The 24,382-nt window shown below is 51.1% G+C and overlaps 1 protein-coding gene across 1 annotated transcript in view; it reads right to left on the reverse strand.

Annotated features, from left to right (window-relative positions):
• The window catches only part of LOC132571392 (paternally-expressed gene 3 protein-like), a 150,574-nt gene that overhangs the window by 58,896 nt on the left and 67,296 nt on the right, over window positions 1–24,382 (reverse strand). Inside the window, exons 9-15 of the mRNA XM_060238189.1 lie at window positions 20,601–20,828; window positions 17,065–17,151; window positions 12,048–12,122; window positions 8,798–8,971; window positions 5,414–5,467; window positions 4,257–4,310; window positions 638–682 (exon numbers count right to left, since the gene is read on the reverse strand). Of these exons, the coding sequence (XP_060094172.1) occupies window positions 638–682; window positions 4,257–4,310; window positions 5,414–5,467; window positions 8,798–8,971; window positions 12,048–12,122; window positions 17,065–17,151; window positions 20,601–20,828 (717 nt within the window). The remainder of the gene's footprint in view (window positions 1–637; window positions 683–4,256; window positions 4,311–5,413; window positions 5,468–8,797; window positions 8,972–12,047; window positions 12,123–17,064; window positions 17,152–20,600; window positions 20,829–24,382) is intronic.

Below are 24,382 nucleotides of genomic sequence, written 5' to 3' on the forward strand. Positions count from 1 at the left end.
ACACAGAGTGTTGGACTGGATGGGCCGTTGGCCTGATCCAACATGGCTTCTCTTATGTTCTTATGTTCAGACCCCCCTGGGTCCATCAAAGTCAGTCTTGTCTACTCAGACTGGCAGCGGCTCTCCAGGGTCTCAAGGTGAGATTTTTCACGCCTACTTGCCTGGACCCATTTTAGTTGGAGATGCCGGGGATTGAACCTGGGACCTTCTGCTTACCAAGCAGATGCTCAGACACTGAGCCACAGCCCCATTCATGGCTCTCCAGGGTCTCAAGGTGAGGTTTTTCACGCCTACTTGCCTGGACCCTTTTTAGTTGGAGATGCCGGGGATTGAACCTGGGACCTTCTGCTTACCAAGCAGATGCTCTACCACTGAGCCACCGTCCCTCCCTGAATAATATTTTATTAGAAGGATTTCAGGCACGACAGAACAGGATGCCCGAGACGGAAGCCCCTCCTGGGCTGAGCCGGCCTGCGTGGGCAGACGCGGCTCCTGGGAAAGGAAACTTCTGACTGACCCCTGGAAATCTGCCTCTTGAAAGTGGGAGGCCCTCAGGGTGTTTGGGGTCTCCCGCAAACTGCATATTCCCCACCCCAGTTCCCTTCCCGATCTCAGTCCCCAAGACCCCCCCACTTACCTTCTCCCCTTGGTGCCCTTTCAATCCATGGATGCCGTCAACGCCCTGGGAAAGGGTGAGAAAAATACAGGAAGATTTAGATTGAAGAAGTTAGAACTAATAAAAGGAAGTCCTTCTTCACCCAAAGGGTGATTAACATGCGGAATTCACTGCCACAGGAGGTGGTGGTGGCTACAAGCACAGACAGCTTCAAGAGGGGATTGGATAAAAATATGGAGCACAGGTCCACCAGTGGCTATTAGTCACAGCTTATCTTGGACTCTGTCTGGGGCACTGATGCTCTGAATTCTGGGTGCTTGGGGGGGGGGGAACAGTGAGAGGGCTTCTAGCCCAACTGGTGGACCTCCTGATGGCACTTGGGTTTTTTGGCCACTGTGTGACACAGAGTGTTGGACTGGATGGGCCTTTGGCCTGATCCAACATGGCTTCTCTTATGTTCTTATGTGACACAGAGTGTTGGACAGGATGGGCCGTTGGCCTGATCCAACATGGCTTCTCTTATGTTCTCATGTGACACAGAGTGTTGGACTGGATGGGCCATTGGCCTGATCCAACATGGCTTCTCTTATGTTCTCATGTGACACAGAGTGCTGGACTGGATGGGCCATTGGCCTGATCCAACATGGCTTCTCTTATGTTCTTATGTGACACAGGGTGTTGGACTGGATGGGCCACTGGCCTGATCCAACATGGCTTCTCTTATGTTCTCATGTGACACAGAGTGTTGGACTGGATGGGCCATTGGCCTGATCCAACATGGCTTCTCTTATGTTCTCATGTGACACAGAGTGCTGGACTGGATGGGCCATTGGCCTGATCCAACATGGCTTCTCTTATGTTCTCATGTGACACAGAGTGTTGGACTGGATGGGCCATTGGCCTGATCCAACATGGCTTCTCTTATGTTCTCATGTGACACAGAGTGCTGGACTGGATGGGCCATTGGCCTGATCCAACATGGCTTCTCTTATGTTCTTATGTGACACAGGGTGTTGGACTGGATGGGCCATTGGCCTGATCCAACATGGCTTCTCTTATGTTCTTATGTGACACAGAGTGTTGGACTGGATGGGCCACTGGCCTGATCCAACATGGCTTCTCTTACGTTCTTATGTGACACAGAGTGTTGGACTGGAGGGGCCATTGGCCTGATCCAGCATGTCTTCTCTTATGTTCTTATGTGACACAGAGTGTTGGACTGGAGGGGCCATTGGCCTAATCCAACATGGCTTCTCTTATGTTCTTCTGTGACTCAGAGTGTTGGACTGGATGGGCCATTGGCCTGATCCAACATGGCTTCTCTTATGTTCTTATGTGACACAGAGTGTTGGACTGGAGGGGCCACTGGCATGATCCAACAGGGCTTCTCTTATTTTCTTATATGACACAGAGTGTTGGAGTGGATGGGCCATTGGCCTAATCCAACATGGCTTCTCTTATGTTCTTAACGGTTAGTGTGTGTGCAGGGGGCGGGGTTACATCATAAAAGAAAAGACTACCTCAGCTCTTGGTCTCCACCTCTGGGACAAAATCTTGGCCAGGGGGAGGGAGCGACCAAAGGGGAGCCCCCCCCCAATGCAATAGTCTCTCCCAGGGTCTACTGGACTCAACTCATGTTCAGAAGATGCCTTCCAAGGCCTGTTCCTACCTGGTTTCTTTTGCTTCCAGAGTGACCCTCTTCTCCAGGGTGGTCCTAAGAGAAGAGAATCAGTATCAGAAGGTTGGCATAATGAACATGGACTTGAATTTGGCTGAGAAATGGCATCTGTAGGTAGAGCAGGCCAGTGTGCTTCCTGTCTAAAATGGCTGCTAGGCCAGAGAAAGCCTGAGCACTTCGTGTTCTAAATGGCTGAAAGGCCAGAGAAAGCCCGAGCATTTTTGTTCAAAACGGCTGAAAGGCCAGAGAAAGCCAGAGCACTTCCTGTTCAAAATGGCTGAAAGGCCAGAGAAAGCCTGAACACTTCCTGTTCAAAATGGTTGCTAGGCCAGAGAAAGCCTGTGCACTTCCTGTTCAAAATGGCTGCAAGGCCAGAGAAAGCCTGTGCACTTCCTGTTCAAAATGGCTGCAAGGCTGTGGGGGAGAAAGGTAAAAGAGATTGTGACTGCTCTGAGATTCAGAGTATAAGGCGGGTGGGGCTGAGAGAGCTCTCCCAGAAGCTGCCCTTTCAAGGACAACTCCTAGGAGAGCTATGGCTGACCCAAGACCATTCCAGCAGGTGCAAGTGGGGAATCAAACCCGGTTCACCCAGATAAGAGAGCTATGGCTGACCCAAGGCCATTCTAGTAGGTGCAAGTGGAGGAGTGGGGAATCAAACCCGGTTCTCCCAGATAAGAGAGCTCTGGCTGACCCAAGGCCATTCCAGCAACTGCCAGTGGAGGAGTGGGGAAGCAAACCTGGTTCTCCCAAATAAGAGAGCTGGAATGGACTTGCGTCAGCCAGAGCTCTCTTATCTGGGAGAACCGGGTTTGATTCCCCACTCCTCCACTTGCACCTGCTGGAATGGCCTTGGGTCAGCCAGAGCTCCCTTATCTGGGAGAACCGGGTTTGATTCTCCACTCCTCCACTTGCACCTGCTGGAATGGCCTTTGGGAAGCAATAGATCTGGCAGAGGTTGTCCTTGAAAGGGCAGCTACTGTGGGAGCCCTCTCAGCCCCACCCACCTCACAGGGTGTCTGTTGTGGGGGAAGAAGTTATAGGAGATTGTAAGCCGCTCTGAGTCTCTGATTCAGAGAAAAGGGCGGGGTATAAATCTGCAGTTCTTCTTCTTCTACTAATGTGAGACAGATCCAGGTGAGGTGGCAGCCCTCTCCTGTTTAAATCATAGAATCGTAGAGTTGGAAGGGACCTCCAGGGTCAACTAGTCCAACCCCCTGCAGAATGCAGGAAACTCACAAACACTTCCCCCTAAATTCACAGGATCTTCATTGCTGTCAGATGGCCATCTACCCTCTGTTTAAAAACCTCCAAGGAAGGCGAGCCCACCACCTCCCGAGGAAGCCTGTTCCACTGAGGAACCGCTCTCACGGTCAGGAAGTTCTTCCTAATGTTGAGCCAGAAACTCTTTTGATTTAATTTCAATCCATTGGTTCTGGTCGAACCTTCCGGGGCCACAGAAAACAATTCCGCACCATCCTCTAGAGGACAGCCCTTCAAGTACTTGAAGATGGTGATCCTATCACGTCTCAGCCGCCTCCTCTCCAGACTAAACATCCCCAGCTCCTTCAGCCTTTCCTCATAGGACTTGGTCTCCAGACCCCTCATCCTCTAGATGACAGCCCTTCAAGGACTTGAAGATGGTGATCCTGTCACCTCTCAGCTGCCTCATCTCCAGGCTAAACATGCCCAGCTCCTTCAACCTTTCTTCATAGGTTCTGGTTCTACCTTCTGGGGCCACAGAAAACAATTCCACACCATCCTCTAGAGGACAGCCCTTCAAGTACTTGAAGATGGTGATCCTATCACTTCTCAGCCGCCTCGTGTTGCCATCATGCCCCAGTGGGGGAGGGGCTTCTTTGGAGGCATCTGGCCAGCCACTGCAGGAAACAGGAAACTGGTCCAGAGGCCCCGCCTTTTGTTCTGACCCGGCAAGGTTCCCCTTCATCCAAGGCCCTCACTTACCTGAGTCCCTGGCATTTCCTGCTCACTGGGGGGATCTGGCTCCCCTTGTGGCACCTGGTTGGAAAGAAAGCAGAAGTTTAAGCTCATACAATTGCGGCAGGGACCAGCGTTCTCCTTCTCACAGGACACCTCCCTGAGGCACTTAAGGCAAGACAGCCTAAAAGTGGACCTTGGAGGCCAACAAAATGGGGTATCTTGGAAGTCTTTTGTCTTGGGAGTTTTCCTAAATGCTCCAGGCTGGGGCTTAGGTGAAACGTCAGAGGCTTGGGGCCACCACACGATCGGCCCTGCTGGCTTTCTCTTGTAGGAGGAGGTTTGGCTTCCTGCCCCATCCTTCCCTCAGAGTGGCTTACAATCTCCTCCTCCAAAACAAACACCCTGCAAGGCAGATGGGGCTGAGAGAGCTCTCGAAAGAAATGCTCCTGAGAGAACTGCTCTGAGAACTTGGGACTGACCCAAGGTCACACCAGCAGCTGCACGTGAAGGAGGAGCGGGGAATCAATTCTGGTCACCGCACCTCAAAAAAGATATTATAGCATTGGAAAAAGTACAGAAAAGGGCAACTAGAATGATTAAAGGGTTGGAACACTTTCCTGATGAAGAAAGGTTAAAACGCTTGGGGCTCTTTAGCTTGGGGAAACATCGACTGCAGAATGACATGATAGAGGTTTACAAGACTATGCACGGGATAGAGGAGGTAGAGAAAAAAGTAAGATTTCTAGTCGTTTCTCTGGGGTGACGTTGCTTTCACGTTTTTACGGCAGACTTTTTACGGAGTGGTTTGCCATTGCCTTCCCCAGTCCTCTACGCTTTCCCCCCAGCAAGCTGGGTGCTCATTTGACCCACCTCGGAAAGATGGAAGGCTGGCTCAACCTCATGCTGGCTACCTGAATCCAGCTTCCACCGGGGATCGAACTCAGGTCGTGAGCAAAGCTTAGGACTGCAGTACTGCAGCTTTAATACTCTGCGCCACAGGGCTCTTTATATACATTTATATACCTACATAAATATTCATTTATGTACTCGGTGTATCCCTACTTGTATACAAGTAATTCTTCTATGGTCATTGTTACTGGTATTTGGATTTGTATAGGTTTTAGTATTCAAGTTTAAATAATTTTCTTTCATTAAAAAGAGAAAGAAAAAACTGAGCTTACCGGTGGGACAGCGATTCCTTCAGGCTCTGTGGGGTCCAGCAAACCACAGCGTCCCTGTAAAGGGCAAAAAAAAAAAGGCAGACTGTCAGTACCCCGGTGACGAGGCTGAGACGACGGGTTCTACTCCCACCTACACGGACCTCGAGAGCAGAACTTTGTACCAATGTGCAGGAAATGAGCAGAGCTCGTTTTGCAGCAGGAACTTATTTGCATATTAGGCCCCACACCCCTGACGTAGCCAGTCCTCCTGGAGCTTACAGGAGGCCCTGCATGAAAAACCCTGTAAGCTCTTGGAGGATTGGCTACATCAGGGAGGCGTGTGTCAAGCATACATATTTCTAAGCCATGATGGTTTCTTAAGACAGAGAGCAGGCCACTGGTATCCACCGCCCCCCTCCTTTTTACAACATTTGGGCAAGCAGTAAATCTATCTAGCCCAAGTAAATCTATCCAGCCTGGCTGGTGAAGCTGTGAGGTGCCTCTCCCCCAGATTCACACAGACAGTTCTTATCACGTCTAGGAGAAGTGTGAGAAAGGGAAACATTTTTAATAGCCTGAATCCCTTAGTAATAAAAGAGATACTGTGTAGTAACCTTTGAACCCGTGACTCAAATTGCATCTGTATACTATCCTTTGAAGTAATCCTATATAGCAACTATGTACCCATGTAAACGTCATTACTTCCAAGGATTCTGTCCTTGGTAAAGCTTCTGAGTTTCTACAATAAAGCAATTTTTGATTTAACACCAAAAGACTGGGATGGAGAAAGTAGAGAAAGAAGTACTTTTCTCCCTTTCTCACAATACAAGAACTCGTGGGCATTCAATGAAATTGCTGAGCAGTCAGGTTAGAACTGATAAAAGGAAGTCCTTCTTCACCCAAAGGGTGATTAACTTGTGGAATTCACTGCCACAGGAGGTGGTGGCGGCCACAAGCATAGCCAGCTTCAAGAGGGGATTGGATCAGCATCTGGAGGAGAGGTCCATCAGTGGCTATTAGACACAGGGTATTGATGAAACTCTGTCTGGGGCAGTGATGCTCTATATTCTTTGTTCTTGGGGGGGTGGGTACAGAGAACTTCTAGTGTCCTGGCCCCACTGGTGAACCTCGTGATGGCACCTGGGTTTTTTGGCTACAGAGTGTTGGACTGGATGCGCCGTTGGCCTGATCCAACATGGCTTCTCTGATGTTCTTATGGGCTGCCAGCTTCTCTTGGCCCTCAAGAGAGAGGAAGCCTTGGGGCAGCCATAGGCTGATATCTTGAGCCAAAGAATCACAGCACAATAACCAGGGCTGCATTCGACATCTAAATTAGGTATTTCATATTTCTTCCTAAAGTGCTGAATGTTCCTTTTCCAATGTATTTCAGTGATGGCTACAATATTTTGTCTTTAAAAGCCTATATGCCGTAAGAACATAAGAGAAGCCATGTTGGATCAGGCCAATGGCCCATCCAGTCCAACACTCTGTGTCACATAAGAGAAGCCGTGTTAGATCAGGCCAATGGCCCATCCAATCCAACACTCTGAGTCACATAAGAACATAAGAGAAGCCATGTTGGATCAGGCCAATGGCCCATCCAGTCCAACACTCTGTGTCACATAAGAGAAGCCATGTTGGATCAGGCCAATGGCCCATCCAGTCCAACGCTCTGTGTCACATAAGAGAAGCCATGTTGGATCAGGCCAATGGCCCATCCAGTCCAACACTCTGTGTCACATAAGAGAAGCCCTGCTGGATCAGGCCAATGGCCCATCCAGTCCAACACTCTGTGTCACATAAGAGAAGCCCTGCTGGATCAGGCCAATGGCCCATCCAGTCCAACACTCTGTGTCACATAAGAGAAGCCATGTTGGATCGGCCAATGGCCCCTCCAGTCTAACACTCTGTGTCACATAAGAGAAGCCATGTTGGATCAGGCCAATGGCCCATCCAGTCTAACACTCTGTGTCACATAAGAGAAGCCATGTTGGATCAGGCCAATGGCCCATCCAGTCTAACACTCTGTGTCACATAAGAACATAAGAGAAGCCCTGTTGGATCAGTCCAATGCTCCATCCAGCCCAACACTCTGTGTCACATAAGAGAAGCCATGTTGGATCAGGCCAATGGCCCATCCAGTCCAACACTCTGTGTCACATAAGAACATAAGAGAAGCCATGTTGGATCAGGCCAATTCGCCCATCCAGTCCAACACTCTGTGTCACATAAGAGAAGCCATGTTGGATCAGGCCAATTCGCCCATCCAGTCCAACACTCTGTGTCACATAAGAGAAGCCATGTTGGATCAGGCCAATAGCCCCTCCAGTCCAACACTCTGTGTCACATAAGAACATAAGAGAAGCCATGTTGGATCAGGCCAATTCACCCATCCAGTCCAACACTCTGTGTCACATAAGAGAAGCCATGTTGGATCAGGCCAATGGCCCATCCAGTCCAACACTCTGTGTCACATAAGAACATAAGAGAAGCCATGTTGGATCAGGCCAATTCGCCCATCCAGTCCAACACTCTGTGTCACATAAGAGAAGCCATGTTGGATCAGGCCAATGGCCCATCCAGTCCAACACTCTGTGTCACATAAGAACATAAGAGAAGCCATGTTGGATCAGGCCAATTTGCCCATCCAGTCCAACACTCTGTGTCACATAAGAGAAGCCATGTTGGATCAGGCCAATAGCCCCTCCAGTCCAACACTCTGTGTCACGTAAGAACATAAGAGAAGCCATGTTGGATCAGACCAATGGCCCGTCCAGTCCAACACTCTTTGTCTCTCTCTCTCTCTCGGCTTGGCTTCGCGAACGAAGATTTAAGAAAGGTGCAATAGCCCACGTTTGCTGCAGGCTCGCTGGTGGCTGACAAGACCAATGCGGGACAGGCAGGTCCGGCCACAGCGGCTGCAGGGAAAAGTCTGATTTGGGGTTGGTGCTGTAGCAGTGCGATTCTTCCTCAATCTCCTTTTGTCCTCAAGACCAGCTATGCTTTGTCACACTGTGGCCAAAAACCCAAGTGCCATCAGGAGGTCCACCAGTGGGGCTAGAAGTCCTCCCACTGTGCCTCCCCTCCACAAGCACCAAGAATACAGAGCATCACTGCACCAGACAGAGAGTTCCATCTATTCCCTGTGGCTGATAGTCATTGTTGGACCTCTGCTCCATGTTTATCCAATCCCCTCTTGAAGCTGGCTATGTTTGTAGCCACCACCCTGTGGCAGTGAATTCCACATGTTAATCACCCTTTGGGTGAAGAAGTACTTCCTTTTATCAGTTCTAACCCCACTGCTCAGCAATGTAGACTTTCTCGAATAAATGAAAACTGGCGAGCCCCCTGCATGGTACATCCCATTAACAAATACTTATCTCCTTGTGTGCTGTTTGGGAGTACAGTGTCCAGATCCTTTGAATTTTCCAAAACTGAAGGCGGTGCACGCAGCAACTGGGCTTTTGCTGAGTCCGTTGCTGTGCCATCTTTCCCAGAAACCCTTGCAGTTACCGAGGGCAGGGCGGCACCTACGAGTTCTCCAAGAAGCCCACATGGTCCCACATCTCCATTGTTTCCCTAAAGGAAAAGAAAGAATCTCAGCGTCACACGGGGGATAGTCTGTTGTGGGCCGGGGGCGGGGGGGATGGATTCAGCTCAGAGAGGTGCCCCCCTCACAATAGCTGCCCCATTTAATTGGGCCAGAGACCCTGCCGAGGTACTGTCATGATGCTGGGCCTAGCGAGGCCTGCAGGCCCCAGGGAAGCCTGCTTGGGAGTTACTGGGAAAAGCCTACATCGCTCAGTATCCCCTCTGATTGGGTAGCGAGGGGTTTGGAGGCAAACAGGCCCAGAGAGGGGTGGGACCTGGGAAGAGAATATATAAAGGCCAAGCCCAGGAAGCAGGGGTTCTTTTCCTAGGAGGAAGGGCTGCTGCCAGGGAGAGATCCTCACCCTGTGAGGTAGGGTGAGAAGCCCCAGGTCTGACCGACAGTAGGAACTGTATAGAGAGACGTGTTAGGGCATTTGTTTATTTCCCCTTCACCCTTTTACTGGTCAATGCACCTTGTTAATTTTTACTGCACTGCAAGGAACCTTTTTGTTGTTCACTGTGCCTGGTCCTCACGCCTATTATTTGGCCTAGGAAGGGATGCCTGAAGGGCTTTGGAGGGGACTCTGGGCCTTCTCGAGGGGAACCTTGAACCCAGAGTGGTGGCAGCACTTGGTAAGACACCCCCCCCCCCCGGAGTCGTGACAGGTACTTTGATTCTCATCCCGAGGACCTCAGTTTTCAGGGCTTTGAGGGCAACACGGGAAGTTCTCAGGACTGTGGGAAGAATGAGGAAGTCTCATGAATAGGGCCCGGTGAGGCTTGGCTCAGTGGCCACGGGCCGGCCGGCCAGGGTGTGGGGCGGGGTGGCAGCTGGGACCAGGCTTATCTTTGCCCCGATCTTTGAATAGGGCAAGCTGAATAAACTGCCAGGAGCAAGCAAGATCAGCTAATAAATTCTTGACACTTTGCAGAATTCGGTGACTGGAATTGTCATCTTTTCTAGCACAAAGTATTTCTTCCTGTATTTATTTTATCTCATCTGTGCCTCATGTTGCTACCTTATTGGGGGACCCAGAGTGGCTTACGCGAGGGCTTTCTTTTTTGGAGCAAGAACTCCTTTGCATATTAGGCCGCACACCCCTGATGTAGCTAATCCCCCAAGAGCTTATAGGGCTCTTAGTACAGGGCCTACTGTAAGCTCCAGGATAATGATGATGATGATACTGGATTTATATCCTGCCCTCCACTCCGAATCTCAGTCTCAGAGTGGCTCACAATCTCCTTTCCCTTCCTCCCCCACAACAGACGCCCTGTGAGGTGGGTGGGGCTGAGAGAGCTCTCCCAGAAGCTGCCCTTTCAAGGACAGAGTCTCAGAGCAGCCTACAATCTCCTTTACCTTCCTCCCCCACAACAGACATGCTGTGAGGTGGGTGGGACTGAGACAGCTCTCCCAGAGGCTGCCCTTTCAAGGACAGTCTCAGAGCAGCCTACAATCTCCTTTCCCTTCTTCCCCCACAACAGACATGCTGTGAGGTGGGTGGGACTGAGAGAGCTCTCCCAGAGGCTGCCCTTTCAAGGACAGAGTCTCAGAGCAGCCTACAATCTCCTTTACCTTCCTCCCCCACAATAGACATGCTGTGAGGTGGGTGGGACTGAGAGAGCTCTCCCAGAGGCTGCCCTTTCAAGGACAGTCTCAGAGCAGCCTACAATCTCCTTTCCCTTCTTCCCCCACAACAGACATGCTGTGAGGTCGGTGGGGCTGAGAGAGCTCTCCCAGAAGCTGTGCTTTCAAGGACAGAGTCTCAGAGCTGCCTACAATCTCCTTTCCCTTCTTCCCCCACAACAGACATGCTGTGAGGTGGGTGGGACTGAGAGAGCTCTCCCAGAGGCTGCCCTTTCAAGGACAGTCTCAGAGCAGCCTACAATCTCCTTTCCCTTCTTCCCCCACAACAGACATGCTGTGAGGTTGGCCGCAAATTAAGATACCTAAATGGGCGTTTGAGAAAGAACTTGGCTGGAGTTTTCAGTTTGACTTACGAGGAAGCTGCAGGAGCAGCGGAACGCAATCAAATCCGGGGTTTGCGTGAAGGTTAGAATTTGTCCTTCAGAAGTCAACAAACAACGGAGGGACTCCTGCGGAACATTATTTTTGAGTCTTTGTACTCATTTTGGAAAACTCTGTGACTGTGTGGGGTCCTCCTTGGAGTATTGTTTTGAGACTGTTGTTTTCTATTTATACTGTATGAATGTATGCCCACTGTTGTGGGCTGTTCATTTCATTATAATAGAACTTTATATACACCAGTTAAGAGTGTTTGTTTGTGCACAATATTTTGTATTTTTGTATTTCATATATTGTGCTGCCACTGTTCTTTTGAATTGTGAGGTTGGTGGGGCTGAGAGAGCTCTCCCAGAAGCTGTGCTTTCAAGGACAGAGTCTCAGAGCTGCCTACAATCTCCTTTCCCTTCTTCCTCCAAAACAGACATGCTGTGAGGTGGGTGGGGCTGAGAGAGCTCTCCCAGAAGCTGCCCTTTCAAGGACAGAGTCTCAGAGAGGCCTACAATCTCCTTTACCTTCCTCCCCCACAACAGACACCCTGTGAGGTGGGTGGGGCTGGAGAGGGCTCTCCCAGAAGCTACCCTTTCAAGGACAGTCTCAGAGTGGCCTACAATCTCCTTTCCCTTCCTCCCCCACAACAGACACCCTGTGAGGTGAGTGGGGCTGGAGAGGGCTCTCCCAGAAGCTGCCCTTTCAAGGACAGTCTCAGAGCGGCCTACAATCTCCTTTCCCTTCCTCCCCCACAACAGACACCCTGTGAGGTAGGCAGGGCTGAGAGAGCTCTCCCAGAAGCTGCCCTTTCAAGGACAACCTCTGCCAGAGCTATGGCTGACCCAAGGCCATTCCAGCAGGTGAAAGTGGAGGAGTGGGGAATCAAACCCGGTTCTCTCAGATAAGAGTCCACGCACTGAACCACTACACCAAACTGGCTCTCATACCCCCCTGAACCCCCCCCCCCCTCCGCCACACACATCAAAGTTTCTGCTGCATGCAGACATGTTCCCCATATTTGAGACCTAGATGTCCTCCTGGAAAGACCCTCACCCCGCTGCTCATACCCACCAAGAGCCCAGATTCGTCAGTATGTCCCATTGGTCCTGGAGCGCCATACAAAGCCAACTGCAGGGGAAAAAAGAGGAAGAAAGAGAGTCACAGGAAGTGGAGACCCCGGGAGGACCCATTGATTATAAAAGGAGAAAGGGGTCTCTCTGATCAGACTAGCATCAAAAGAAACCTCCCATCTGAGAAGGAAGGGCTTCAATCCATACTAGAACCTTCACTCTATTAATCTGTATCCCCTCACAGCTTCCCTTTCAGATCCCCTTCCTCCTTTCCACCGGCACTGTTCATCTGCCACCCATCTGCTGCCAAGGCGGCACTCAGCGTCCTTGGGGAAGTAATCAGACTGAATGTGTCTAGGCCCGTCTGGCTTCAACGAGGACCGGGGCCTTTTTGGTCCAGGCCCCTACCTGGTGGAATGAGCTCCCTGCGGAACCTGTCCAAATTCTGCAGGCCCTGTAAGACAGGGCTCTTCCACCAGGCTTTTACTTGATCCAGTGGGCAGCCTATGAATTGGGGCATCGCTCCCCCAGCACCCGACCATCTAGCTGCGTTGAAAGCTTCCAGCCTACACGATGTGGGGGGGGGGGGGTTGCTGTACTGACTACTGCTCTCGAATCTGATCCACATTTTTGGGGTGATGATGTTTTGAATGGATTCATTTTAATGAGAGCCAGTTTGGTATAGTGGTGAAGTGCGTGGACTCTTATCTGGGAGAACCGGGTTTGATTCCCCACTCCTCCACTTGCACCTGCTGGAATGGCCTTGGGTCAGCCAGAGCTCTCTTATCTGGGAGAAATGAGTTTGATTCCCCACTCCTCCACTTGCAGCTGCTGGAATGGCCTTGGGTCAGCCATAGCTCTCTTATCTGGGAGAACCGGGTTTGATTCCCCACTCCTCCACTTGCACCTTTATTTATGTATTTACCGTATTTTTCGGTCCATAAGGCGCTCCAGACCATAGGATGCACCTTCCTCCTAGGGGGCGATCCGCTGCCTCTGCCTCCGATCCGGCGCTTCCCCCGCGCCTGCCTGCCTGGCTCCATCTTCTTCAGACAAGCGCTGGGATCGCTTCACGTGGCCCCACCGCAAACCCAGCGCTTCGCAAGCGCCGGCTGCGGAGGGGGCAGCGTGCTTCCTCCTTGCCTGTGTGCCTGGCTTCAGTTGTGATGTTTAAAGCAAGCGCTGGGATCAGAGAGCGGAGGGAGCGATCCCAGCGCTTGCTTTAAGCATCAGAGGTGGAGCCAGGCAGACAGACAAGGAGGAAGCACGCTGCCCCCTTCGCAGCCGGCGCTTGCAAAGCGCTGGGTTTGCGGTGGGGCCACGTGGAGCGATCCCAGCGCTTGCCTGAAGAAGATGGAGCCAGGCAGGCAGGCGTGGGGGAAGCGCCAGATCGGAGGCAGAAGCAACGGATCGCCCCCCCCCAAGGTACGTACCTTTGGACCATAAGACGCACACACTTTCCCCCCCACTTTTTTGGGGGGGAAAAGTGCATCTTATGGTCCGAAAAATACGGTATGTATTTATTTATTTATTACGTTACGCTTATATCCTGCCCTCTCCGCAAGCGGGCTCAGGGCGGCTCACAGCATCGCATTAATTCCATTAAAAACCAATAAAACATATAAAACATAATTACATATTTAAATTATTTAAAAACATTTCATAGTGCTGTATTAATACAGTACTGTACAGCGGTTCTGAATGGAATGGCCTTGGGTCAGCCATAGTTCTAGCAGAGGTTGTCCTTGAAAGGGCAGCTTCTGGGAGAGCTCTCTCAGCCCCACCCACCTCACAGGGTGCCTGTTGTGGGGGGAGAAAACACAGGAGATTGTAAGCCACTCTGAGTCTCTGATTCAGAGAGAAGGGTGGGGCATAAATCTGCAATTCTTCTTCTAATGTTGTTTTAATTGTTGTTTTAATGTTGTACATTGCCCTGAGCTTGCTTGCTGGATGGGGTGGGGTATAAATCGAAAAATTAAATTAAATTAATTAGGCAGGTTTTGAATCATTCGTGTTGTGTCTTTAGCGCAGGTGTTCAGTAACTGAAAGGAAAAAGACAAAGAGGACATATCAAGACAAGCTGGAGTCTTGTGTTCAGTTTTGGGCACCACATTTTAAGAACGATATAGACAAACTGGAATGGGTCCAGAGGAGGGTGACGAAGATGGTGAGGGGTCTGGAGACCAAGTCCTATGAGGAAAGGTTGAAGGAGCTGGGGATGTTTAGCCTGGAGAGGAGGCGGCTGAGAGGTGAGAGGATTACCATCTTCAAGTACTTGAAGGGCTGTCATAGAGAGGATGGTGTGGAATTGTTTTCTGCTGCCCATAAGGTAGAACCAGAACCAATGGGTTGAAATGACATTAAGAGTTTCCGTCTCAACATTAGGAAGAACTTCCTGACCGTGAGAGTGGTTCCTCAGTGGAACAGGCTTCCTCAGGAGGTGGTGGGCTCGCCTTCCTTGGAGGTTTTTAAACAGAGGCAAGATGGGCTTCTGACAGCAATGAAGATCTTGTGAATTTAGAGGGAGGTGTTTGTGAGTTTCCTGCATTGTGCAGGGGGTTGGACTAGATGACCCTGGAGATCCCTTCCAACTCTAGGATTCCTGACTGTTAGAGCCGTTCCTCAGTGGAACGGGCTTTCTGTTCAGGAGGTGGTGGGCTCTCCTTCCTTAGAGGTTTTTAAGCAGAGGCTAGATGGCCACCTGACAGCGATGCTGATTCTGTGAACTTAGGCAGATCATGAGAAGGAAGGCAGCAAGGGCTGCATCAATGCTTAATTCTTGTGGCCCTTTCTTACACGCCCAGGGAAATAGTGATTGTCACTTTGGGGTCAGGTCAGGCAACAATTTTTCTCCAGTCCAATTTGGCAAGGAATCCTGGAGGTTTTTGCCATCTTCTGGGCATGGAGCAAGGCCACAGGGAATGCGTGTGTATTTGTGAAGTCCCTGCATTGTGCAGGGGATTGGACTAGGTCCTAGAGGTCCCTTCCAACTCTACGAGTCTATTATATTAGCCCAGGTGTGGTGTCGGCAGAAGTAATTCAGGAGAGGTAATTTAATATGTAATTTTTGGATTTATATCCCGCCCTATCTCGCAAGTGGGCTCAGGGCGGCTTACAACAGTAAAACAACAGAGTTAAAATTATGTCATAAAACAGACATTACATAAAAAAGGGAGCAGTGCAATAAACAATCTTACAGATATTGGCGGCGAAACCGCCCAACAACATGTGGCCAATGCCGGACAGCATAACGTAACACTATAATGGTGAAATGCTGGGGGAAGGGCTGTCCTAGAGAGGATGGTGTGGAATTCTTTTCTGTGGCCCCAGAAGGTAGGACCAGAACCAAGGGGTTGAAATCAAAAGAGTTTCCGACTCAACTTCAGGAAGACCTTCCTGACCGTGAGAGCGGTTCCTCAGTGGAACAGGCTTCCTCGGGAGGTGGTGGGCTCTCCTTCCTTGGAGGTTTTTAAACAGAGGCTAGATGGCCATCTGACAGCAAGGAAGATCCTGTGAATTTAGGGGGAGGGGTTTGTGAGTTTCCTGCATTGTGCAGGGGGTTGGACTAGATGACCCTGGAGGTCCCTTCTAACTCTAAGATTCTATGACTTTCCAAGGATGTCTGCTAGATTAATTAAAAGCCTGGTGGGAGAGCTCCATCTTACAGGCCCTGCGAAACCTCGATGTCCCGCAGGGCCCAGATCTCCAGTGGTCCATTACATTACAGTCCATATATCTGACAAAATGTATACAAAATGAAGAGTGTAATCCAGAGCCTTTATCCAGTGATGGATATTCAGATGAACATGAAATTAAGAACATAAGAGAAGCCATGTTGGATCAGGCCAATGGCCCATCCAGTTCAACACTCTGTGTCACACAATGGCCAAAAAAACCCCAAGTGCCATCAGGAGGTCCACCAGTGGGGCTAGAAGCCCTCCCAAGCACCGAGAATACAGAGCATCACTGCCCCAGATATGAGAACATAAGAGAAGCCATGTTGGATCAGGCCAATGGCCCATCTAGTCCAACACTCTGTGTCACACAATGGCCAAAAAACCCCCAAGTGCCATCAGGAGGTCCACCAGTGGGGCTAGAAGCCCTCCCAAGCACCGAGAATACAGAGCATCACTGCCCCAGATATGAGAACATAAGAGAAGCCCTGTTAGATCAGGCCAATGGCCCATCCAGTCCAACACTCTGTGTCACATAAGAATACAAAAGAAGCCATGTTGGATCAGGCCAATGGCCCCTCCAGTCCAACACTCTGTGTCACACAGTGGCCAAAAAAACCAGGTGCCATCAGGAGGTCCATCAGTGGGGGCAGGGCACTAGAAGCCCTCCCACTGTGCCCCCCCAAGCACCAAGAACACAGAGCATCACTGCCCCAGACAGAGAGTTCCAACAATAAGCTGTAGCTAATAGCCACTGATAGACTTCTGCTCCATGTTTAGCCAATCCCCTCTTGCAGCTGTCTATGCTTGTAGCCGCCACCACCTCCTGTGGCAGTGAATTCCACATGTTAATCACCCTTTGGGTGAAGGACTTCCTTTTATCTGTTCTAACCCGACTGCTCAGCAATTTCATTGAATGCCCACAAGTTCTTGTATTGTGAGAAAGGGAGAAAAGGACTTCTTTCTTTGCTTTCTCCATCCCCTGCATAATCTTGTAAACCTCTATCATGTCACCCCGCAGTCAACGTTTCTCCAAGCTTAAGAGCCCCAAGCGTTTTAACCTTTCTTCATCGGGAAAGTGTTCCAACCCTTTACTCATTCCAGTTGCCCTTTTCTGCACTTTTCCCAAGGCTATGTCTTTTTTGCGCACGCGAGAGTTGTGGGGGGGGGTGTGGCACAAAGAGAGTTCTCGGAAGCCTCACTTCGTTTGGAACTCTCAGTGGCGGACCTCCATGAAGGAAATCAAACACACTGACTTGGTGGGGGAGGCAGAATGAGTGGGGGGACTCCACCCCCCTCCAGCTTCCCCTCCTGCACCAAACTCACCTGGACCTGCTGCAGGACGGCCTGATCTTGGGCTTCTTGAGCGGACACCTCTGCCCCTGGGTCGCCTCCGCTGCTCCCGAAGCCAAACTGTGGATAGGCGAAAACGTCATCAGATCCCCTTGAGACAAATCCCTTCCAGGTCAAATCCCCCAACCTCAGGCTGGGCGGGGGTCCTCCCGCCCTGGAGATTCACAACCCCACCAGCCCACACTGGAACCTCCCCCAACGTCGCCGGCACGATGACATCACCCACAAGTGACATCACCGTGCCGGTGATGTCGTGCGCTGGCTGCTTTAGGTGTTTCTGGGGAAACTCTGGTTCTTGCGCTCTAGCAATTTGGAAGGGAAAACTCTATGGTACTATGGGCAACCCTACCCAGTCGCTTGGCATGCACCCCTGATGGACTTTCAGTGAGACCCACACAGAGAGAGGGGCTAGGGTTGCCGACTTCCAGGTACCACCTGGAAATCTCCCACCCTCACAACTGACCTCCGGAGGATCAAGAACTAATGCCCTGAACAAAATGGCTGTTTTGTGAGGTGGAGTTTATGGCATTATATCCCGCTGAGTCTCTCCTGCCTCAAATCCCACCCTCCCCAGGCCCCACCCCTAAATTCTCCAAGTCTTCCCATGTCAGTAGTTGGCAACCCAACGAGGAGCCCCTTCGGAGAACGTTGAAGCTCCTGCCAATGGGGATTCGGCGGGGAGGGGGGGGGCGGGACACATCCAAAACCACATGCCCAGGGCTTTTCTTTAGAACCAGGAGCTCCTTTGCATATTAGGCCACACAGCCCTGATATAGCCAGTCCTCCAAGAGTTTACAGGTCTGACCCATCAGGGCTCTTCTGATGCTCTTACAAAGTTCTCAGCCTCTCTGCCCTGCGGTTGGCCCTCCAGAGGAACTGGTTGGCCTCTATGTGAGACAGGAGGCTGGACTAGATGGACCCTCCCTGGTCTTAACCAGCAATGCTCTTCTGAGGTTCTTCTCAGCGGAAGGCCTCGGCCTCCATGTCCTGTTGTGGGCCCTCCAGAGGAACTGGCTGGCCACTGTGTGAGGCAGGAGCCTGGACTAGATGGACCCTCCCTGGTCTGACCCAGCACGGTTGATCTCTTGTTCTTCTCAGGGGAAGGCCTCGGCCTCCATGTCCTGTTGCGGGCCCTCCAGAGGAACTGGCTGGCCACTGTGTGAGGCAGGAGCCTGGACTAGATGGACCCTCACTGGTCTGACCCAGCACGGTTGATCTCTTGTTCTTCTCAGGGGAAGGCCTCGGCCTCTCTGCCCTGTTGTTGGCCCTCCAGAGGAACTGGTTGGCCCCTGTGTGAGACAGGAGGCTGGACTAGATGGACTCTCCCTGGTCTGACCCAGCAGGGCTCTTCTGATGTTGTTCTCAGGGGATGGCCTCGTCCTCTCTGCCCTATTGTTGGCCCTCCAGTGGAACTGGTTGGCCCCTGTGTGAGACAGGAGGCTGGACTAGATGGACCCTCCCTGGTCTGACCCAGCAGGGTTCTCCTGAGGTTCTTCTCAGGGGAAGGCCTCGGCCTCTCTGCCCTGTTGCTGGACCTCCAGAAGAGCTGGCTGGCGCCTGTGTGAGGCAGGAGGCTGGACTAGATGGACCCTCACTGGTCTGACCCAGCAGGGCTCTTCTGGTGTTCTTCTCAGGGGAAGGCCTCAGTCTCTCTGCCCTGTTGTTGGCCCTCCAGAGGAACCAGCTGGCCACTGTGTGAGACAGGAGGCTGGACTAGATGGACCCTCCCTGGTCTGACCCAGCAGGGCTCTTCTGATGTTCTTCTCAGGGGATGGCCTCGGTCTCTCTGCCCTGTTGTTGGCCCTCCAGAGGAACTGGTTGGCCCCTGTGTGAGACAGGAGGCTGGATTAGATGGACCCTCCCTGGTCTGACCCAGCAGGGCTCTTCTGATGTTCTTCTCAGGGGATGGCCTCGGCCTCTCTGCCCTGTTGTTGGCCCTCCAGAGGAACTGGTTGGCCCCTGTGTGAGACAGGAGGCTGGACTAGATGGACCCTCCCTGGTCTGACCCAGCAGGGTTCTCCTGAGGTTCTTCTCAGGGGAAGGCCTCGGCCTCTCTGCCCTGTTGCTGGGCCTCCAGAAGAACTGGCTGGCGCCTGTGTGAGGCAGGAGGCTGGACTAGATGGACCCTCCCTGGTCTGACCCAGCAGGGCTCTTCTGATGTTCTTCTCAGGGGATGGCCTCGGTCTCTCTGCCCTGTTGTTGGCCCTCCAGAGGAACTGGTTGGCCACTGTGTGAGGCAGGAGGCTGGACTAGATGGACCTTCATTGGTCTGACCCAGCAGGGCTCTTCTGATGTTCTTCTCAGGGGAAGGCCTCATCCTCTCTGCCCTGTTGCTGGCCCTCCAGAGAAACTGGTTGGCCACTGTGTGAGACAGGAGGCTGAACTAGATGGACCCTCCTTGGTCTGACCCAGAAGTGCTCTTCTGATGTTCTTCTCAGGGGAAGGCCTCGGCCTCTCTGCCCTGTTGTTGGCCCTCCAGAGGAACTGGTTGGCCCCTGCGTGAGACAGGAGGCTGGACTAGATGGACCCTCCCTGGTCTGACCCAGCAGGGTTCTCCTGAGGTTCTTCCCCTGAGAGGCCTCGGCCTCTCTGCCCTGTTGCTGGACCTCCAGAAGAACTGGCTGGCGCCTGTGTGAGGCAGGAGGCTGGACTAGATGGACCCTCACTGGTCTGACCCAGCAGGGCTCTTCTGGTGTTCTTCTTAGGGGAAGGCCTCAGCCTCTCTGCCCTGTTGTTGGCCCTCCAGAGGAACTGGCTGGCACCTGTGTGAGGCAGGAGGCTGGACTAGATGGACCCTCACTGGTCTGACCCAGCAGGGCTCTTCTGATGTTCTTCTATGGGGAAGGCCTCAGCTTCTCTGCCCTGTTGTTGGCCCTCCAGAGGAACCGGCTGGCCACTGTGTGAGAGAGGAGGCTGGACTAGACGGACCCTCCCTGGTCTGATCCAGCAATGCTCTTCTGAGTTTCTTCTCAGTGGAAGGCCTCGGCCTCCATGTCCTGTTGTGGGCCCTCCAGAGGAACTGGCTGGCCACTGTGTGAGGCAGGAGCCTGGACTAGATGGACCCTCCCTGGTCTGACCCAGCAGGGCTCTTCTGAGGTTCTTCTCAGGGGAAGGCCTCGGCCTCTCTGCCCTGTTGTTGGCCCTCCAGAGGAACTGGTTGGCCACTGTGGAAGACAGGAGGCTGGACTAGATGGACCCTCACCAGTCTGACCCAGCACGGTTGATCTCTTGTTCTTCTCAGGGGAAGGCCTCTGTGCCCTGTTGTGGGCCCTCCAGAGGAACTGGCTGGCCACTGTGTGAGACAGGAGGCTGAACTAGATGGACCCTCCCTGGTCTGACCCAGCAGGGCTCTTCTGAGGTTCTTCTCAGGGGAAGGCCTCAGCCTCTCTGCCCGGTTGTTGGCCCTCCAGAGGAACTGGTTGGCCCCTGTGTGAAACAGGAGACTAGACAAGATCAACCCTCCCTTGTTTGATCCAGCAGGGCTCTTCACGCTAACAGCACTTGCTTACCTTCTCCGCCAGACATGCTCTTTGGTGCGCTGAAACGGGAGCATTCCGACTGGAGCATTTCTCACCATCCGAAGTACATCGCTGGGACTTCTCTGCTGTGTGGCTCTTCTGGTGTAAGACGAGGTCGATGTTGGAAGAATACGCTCTCACGCACTGCGAGCACTTGTATATTCGCTCTCCGATATGACTTCTCTCGTGCACAATGAAGGATAAAGTCTCTTGGAATGTCTGCCCACAATAAGAACAAATGTACGGTGCCATTTGTGGGTCCTTGATTTAAGTCAGTGCTCTGCACCGTCTTGGTCCCTCCGTGTTCTTTTACGCTTCCAGAATCGTTCGCCCAACTCTAAACTTCCAGCACTGGCCGCCCAAACCAAGGCCAGTGAGGGTTTTTTTTTTCTCCACAGGATCATTCAAATGACTTTCTGAACCCAGCGGAATTTCAGGACTCCCCAAATAATGTCTTCAGATTCTTCTCGTGGTTCATCACCAGGAGCCGCTCACTCAGCTGCCTTTGGAAAAACTATCCTCCTCATATTCCAGCACTTGATATTGGGTCCTGGAACAAAAAATAGAAATCGTGAGCAACACCCCCCCACAACAGTGATTACCCCTCATCTCTCCTAGAATCATAGACTTGGGTAATCTAGTCCAACCCCCTGCACAATGCAGGAAACTCACAAACACCTCCTCCTATATTCACAGGATCTTCATTGCCGTCAGGTGGCCATCTAGCCTCTGTTTAAAAACCTCCAAGGAGGAGAGCCCACCACCTCCCAAGGAAACTCACAAACACCTCCCCCTAAATTCACAGGATCTGCATTGCTGTCAGATGGCCATCTAGCCTCTGTTTAAAAACCTCCAAGGAAGAATTGCCCACCACCTCCTGAGGAAGCCTGTTCCACTGAAGAATCGCTCTAACGGTCAGGAAGTTCTTCTGATGTTGAGTCGGAAACTCTTTTGATTTAATTTCAACCCATTGGTTCTGGTCCGACCTTCTGGGCCACAAAAAAACAATTCCACCCTATCCTCTATAGGACAGCCCTTCAAGTTCATGAAGATGGTGATCCTATCACCTCTCAGCCGCCTCCTCTCCAGCTAAACATCCCAGCTCCTTCAACCTAAACATCCCCAGCTCCTTCAACCTTTCCTCATAGGACTTGGTCTCCAGACCCCTCACCATCTTCGTCGCCCTCCTCTGGACCCGTTCCAGCTTGCCTACATCCTTCTTAAAATGTGGTGCCCAAAACTGAACACAATACTCCAGGTGAGGTCTTACCAGAGCAGAGTAAAGCGATACCATCACATCACGTGATCTGGACACTAGACTTCTGTTGATACAGCCCAAAAACTGCATTGGCCTTTTTAGACACCGCATCACACTGTTGACTCATGTTCAGCATATGGTCCACTAAGACCCTGGATCCTTTTCACACATACTACTCCTAAGACAAGTCTCCCCTACCCTATGCATTGGATTTTTTGCTCATTCAGTTCTGAACCGGTGCGTGCCACTATGAGTGTCAGACCCCGACTAGGGAGGTTGGAAGCGCATCTCTACACAGTTATTCCCATCTTAAGCCCATGGATTTCTATTGACTGGGATATCACTGCACAGGATGGCACTGTGAGGTAGAATTCAAGCGCCACAATAAACTAGGACTTATTTATGCAACACAATAGTGAAGCTGCCGGGAGGGGGCAGGAGATGAAAGCAATCTGCCCCCATCTCTTTTGCCCCTCATCCCTTCTTTCTCAAGATATTCCCCTTCTCTGATAACCTGCCCCGCATTTCCCCTTTCTCCATTTCCTTCCCAACAGCTGCCTTCTCGACAAACCTTACCCCCTCTATTTTTCCCTCGCCATCTCCCACCCAAAAGGTCATAAAAACTCAATCATAGCAAATTTCTAGAACCTGTTGTATTTCTCCCTATAACGGGCCTATTACTAGTAAGAATGTAAGAGAAGCCATATTAGATCAGGCCAGTGGTCCATCTAGTCCAACACTCTGTGTCACACAATGGTCATAAGAACATAAGAGAAGTCATGTTGGATCAGGCCAATGGCTCATCCAGTCCAACACTCTGTGTCACATAATGGTCATAATAACATAAGAGAAGCCATGTTGGATCAGGCCAATGGCCCATCCAGTCCAACACTCTGTGTCACACAATGGTCCTAGTAACATAAGAAAAGCCATGTTGGATCAGGCCAATGGCTCATCCAGTCCAACACTCTGTGTCACACAATGGTCATAATAACATAAGAGAAGCCATGTTGGATCAGGCCAATGGCCCATCCAGTCCAACACTTTGTGTCACACAATGGTCATAAGAACATAAGAGAAGCCATGTTGGATCAGGCCAATGGCCCATCCAGTCCAACACTCTGTGTCACACAATGGTCATAAGAACATAAGATAAGCCATGTTGGATCAGGCCAATGGCTCATCCAGTCCAAGACTCTGTGCCACACAGTGGTCATAAGAACATAAGATAAGTCATGTTGGATCAGGCATGGTCCTTCTAGGCCAACACTCTGTGTCACACAATGGTCATAAGAACATAAGATAAGCCATGTTGGATCAGGCCAATGGCTCATCCAGTCCAACACTCTGTGCCACACAGTGGTCATAAGAACATAAGAGAAGTCATGTTGGATCAGGCATGGTCCATCTAGGCCAACACTCTGTGTCACACAATGGTCATAAGAACATAAGAGAAGTCATGTTGGATCAGGCCAATGGCTCTTCCAGTCCAACACTCTGTGTCACACAATGGTCATAATAACATAAGAGAAGCCATGTTGGATCAGGCCAATGGCCCATCCGGTCCAACACTCTGTGTCACACAATGGTCATAAGAACATAAGAGAAGTCATGTTGGATCAGGCCAATGGCTCATCCAGTCCAACACTCTGTGTCACATAATGGTCATAATAACATAAGAGAAGCCATGTTGGATCAGGCCAATGGCCCATCCAGTCCAACACTCTGTGTCACACAATGGTCCTAGTAACATAAGAAAAGCCATGTTGGATCAGGCCAATGGCTCATCCAGTCCAACACTCTGTGTCACACAATGGTCATAAGAACATAAGATAAGCCATGTTGGATCAGGCCAATGGCCCATCCAGTCCAACACTTTGTGTCACACAATGGTCATAAGAACATAAGAGAAGCCATGTTGGATCAGGCCAATGGCCCATCCAGTCCAACACTCTGTGTCACACAAATGATCATAAGAACATAAGATAAGCCATGTTGGATCAGGCCAATGGCTCATCCAGTCCAAGACTCTGTGCCACACAGTGGTCATAAGAACATAAGATAAGTCATGTTGGATCAGGCATGGTCCATCTAGGCCAACACTCTGTGTCACACAATGGTCATAAGAACATAAGAGAAGTCATGTTGGATCAGGCCAATGGCTCATCCAGTCAACACTCTGTGTCACACAATGGTCATAATAACATAAGAGAAGCCATGTTGGATCAGGCCAATGGCCCATCCGGTCCAACACTCTGTGTCACACAATGGTCATAAGAACATAAGAGAAGTCATGTTGGATCAGGCCAATGGCTCATCCAGTCCAACACTCTGTGTCACATAATGGTCATAATAACATAAGAGAAGCCATGTTGGATCAGGCCAATGGCCCATCCAGTCCAACACTCTGTGTCACACAATGGTCCTAGTAACATAAGAAAAGCCATGTTGGATCAGGCCAATGGCTCATCCAGTCCAACACTCTGTGTCACACAATGGTCATAATAACATAAGA

The sequence above is a fragment of the Heteronotia binoei genome, chromosome 5 (genome assembly GCF_032191835.1).
Source record: "Heteronotia binoei isolate CCM8104 ecotype False Entrance Well chromosome 5, APGP_CSIRO_Hbin_v1, whole genome shotgun sequence".
In the NCBI taxonomy this organism is placed as follows: Eukaryota; Metazoa; Chordata; class Lepidosauria; order Squamata; family Gekkonidae; genus Heteronotia; species Heteronotia binoei.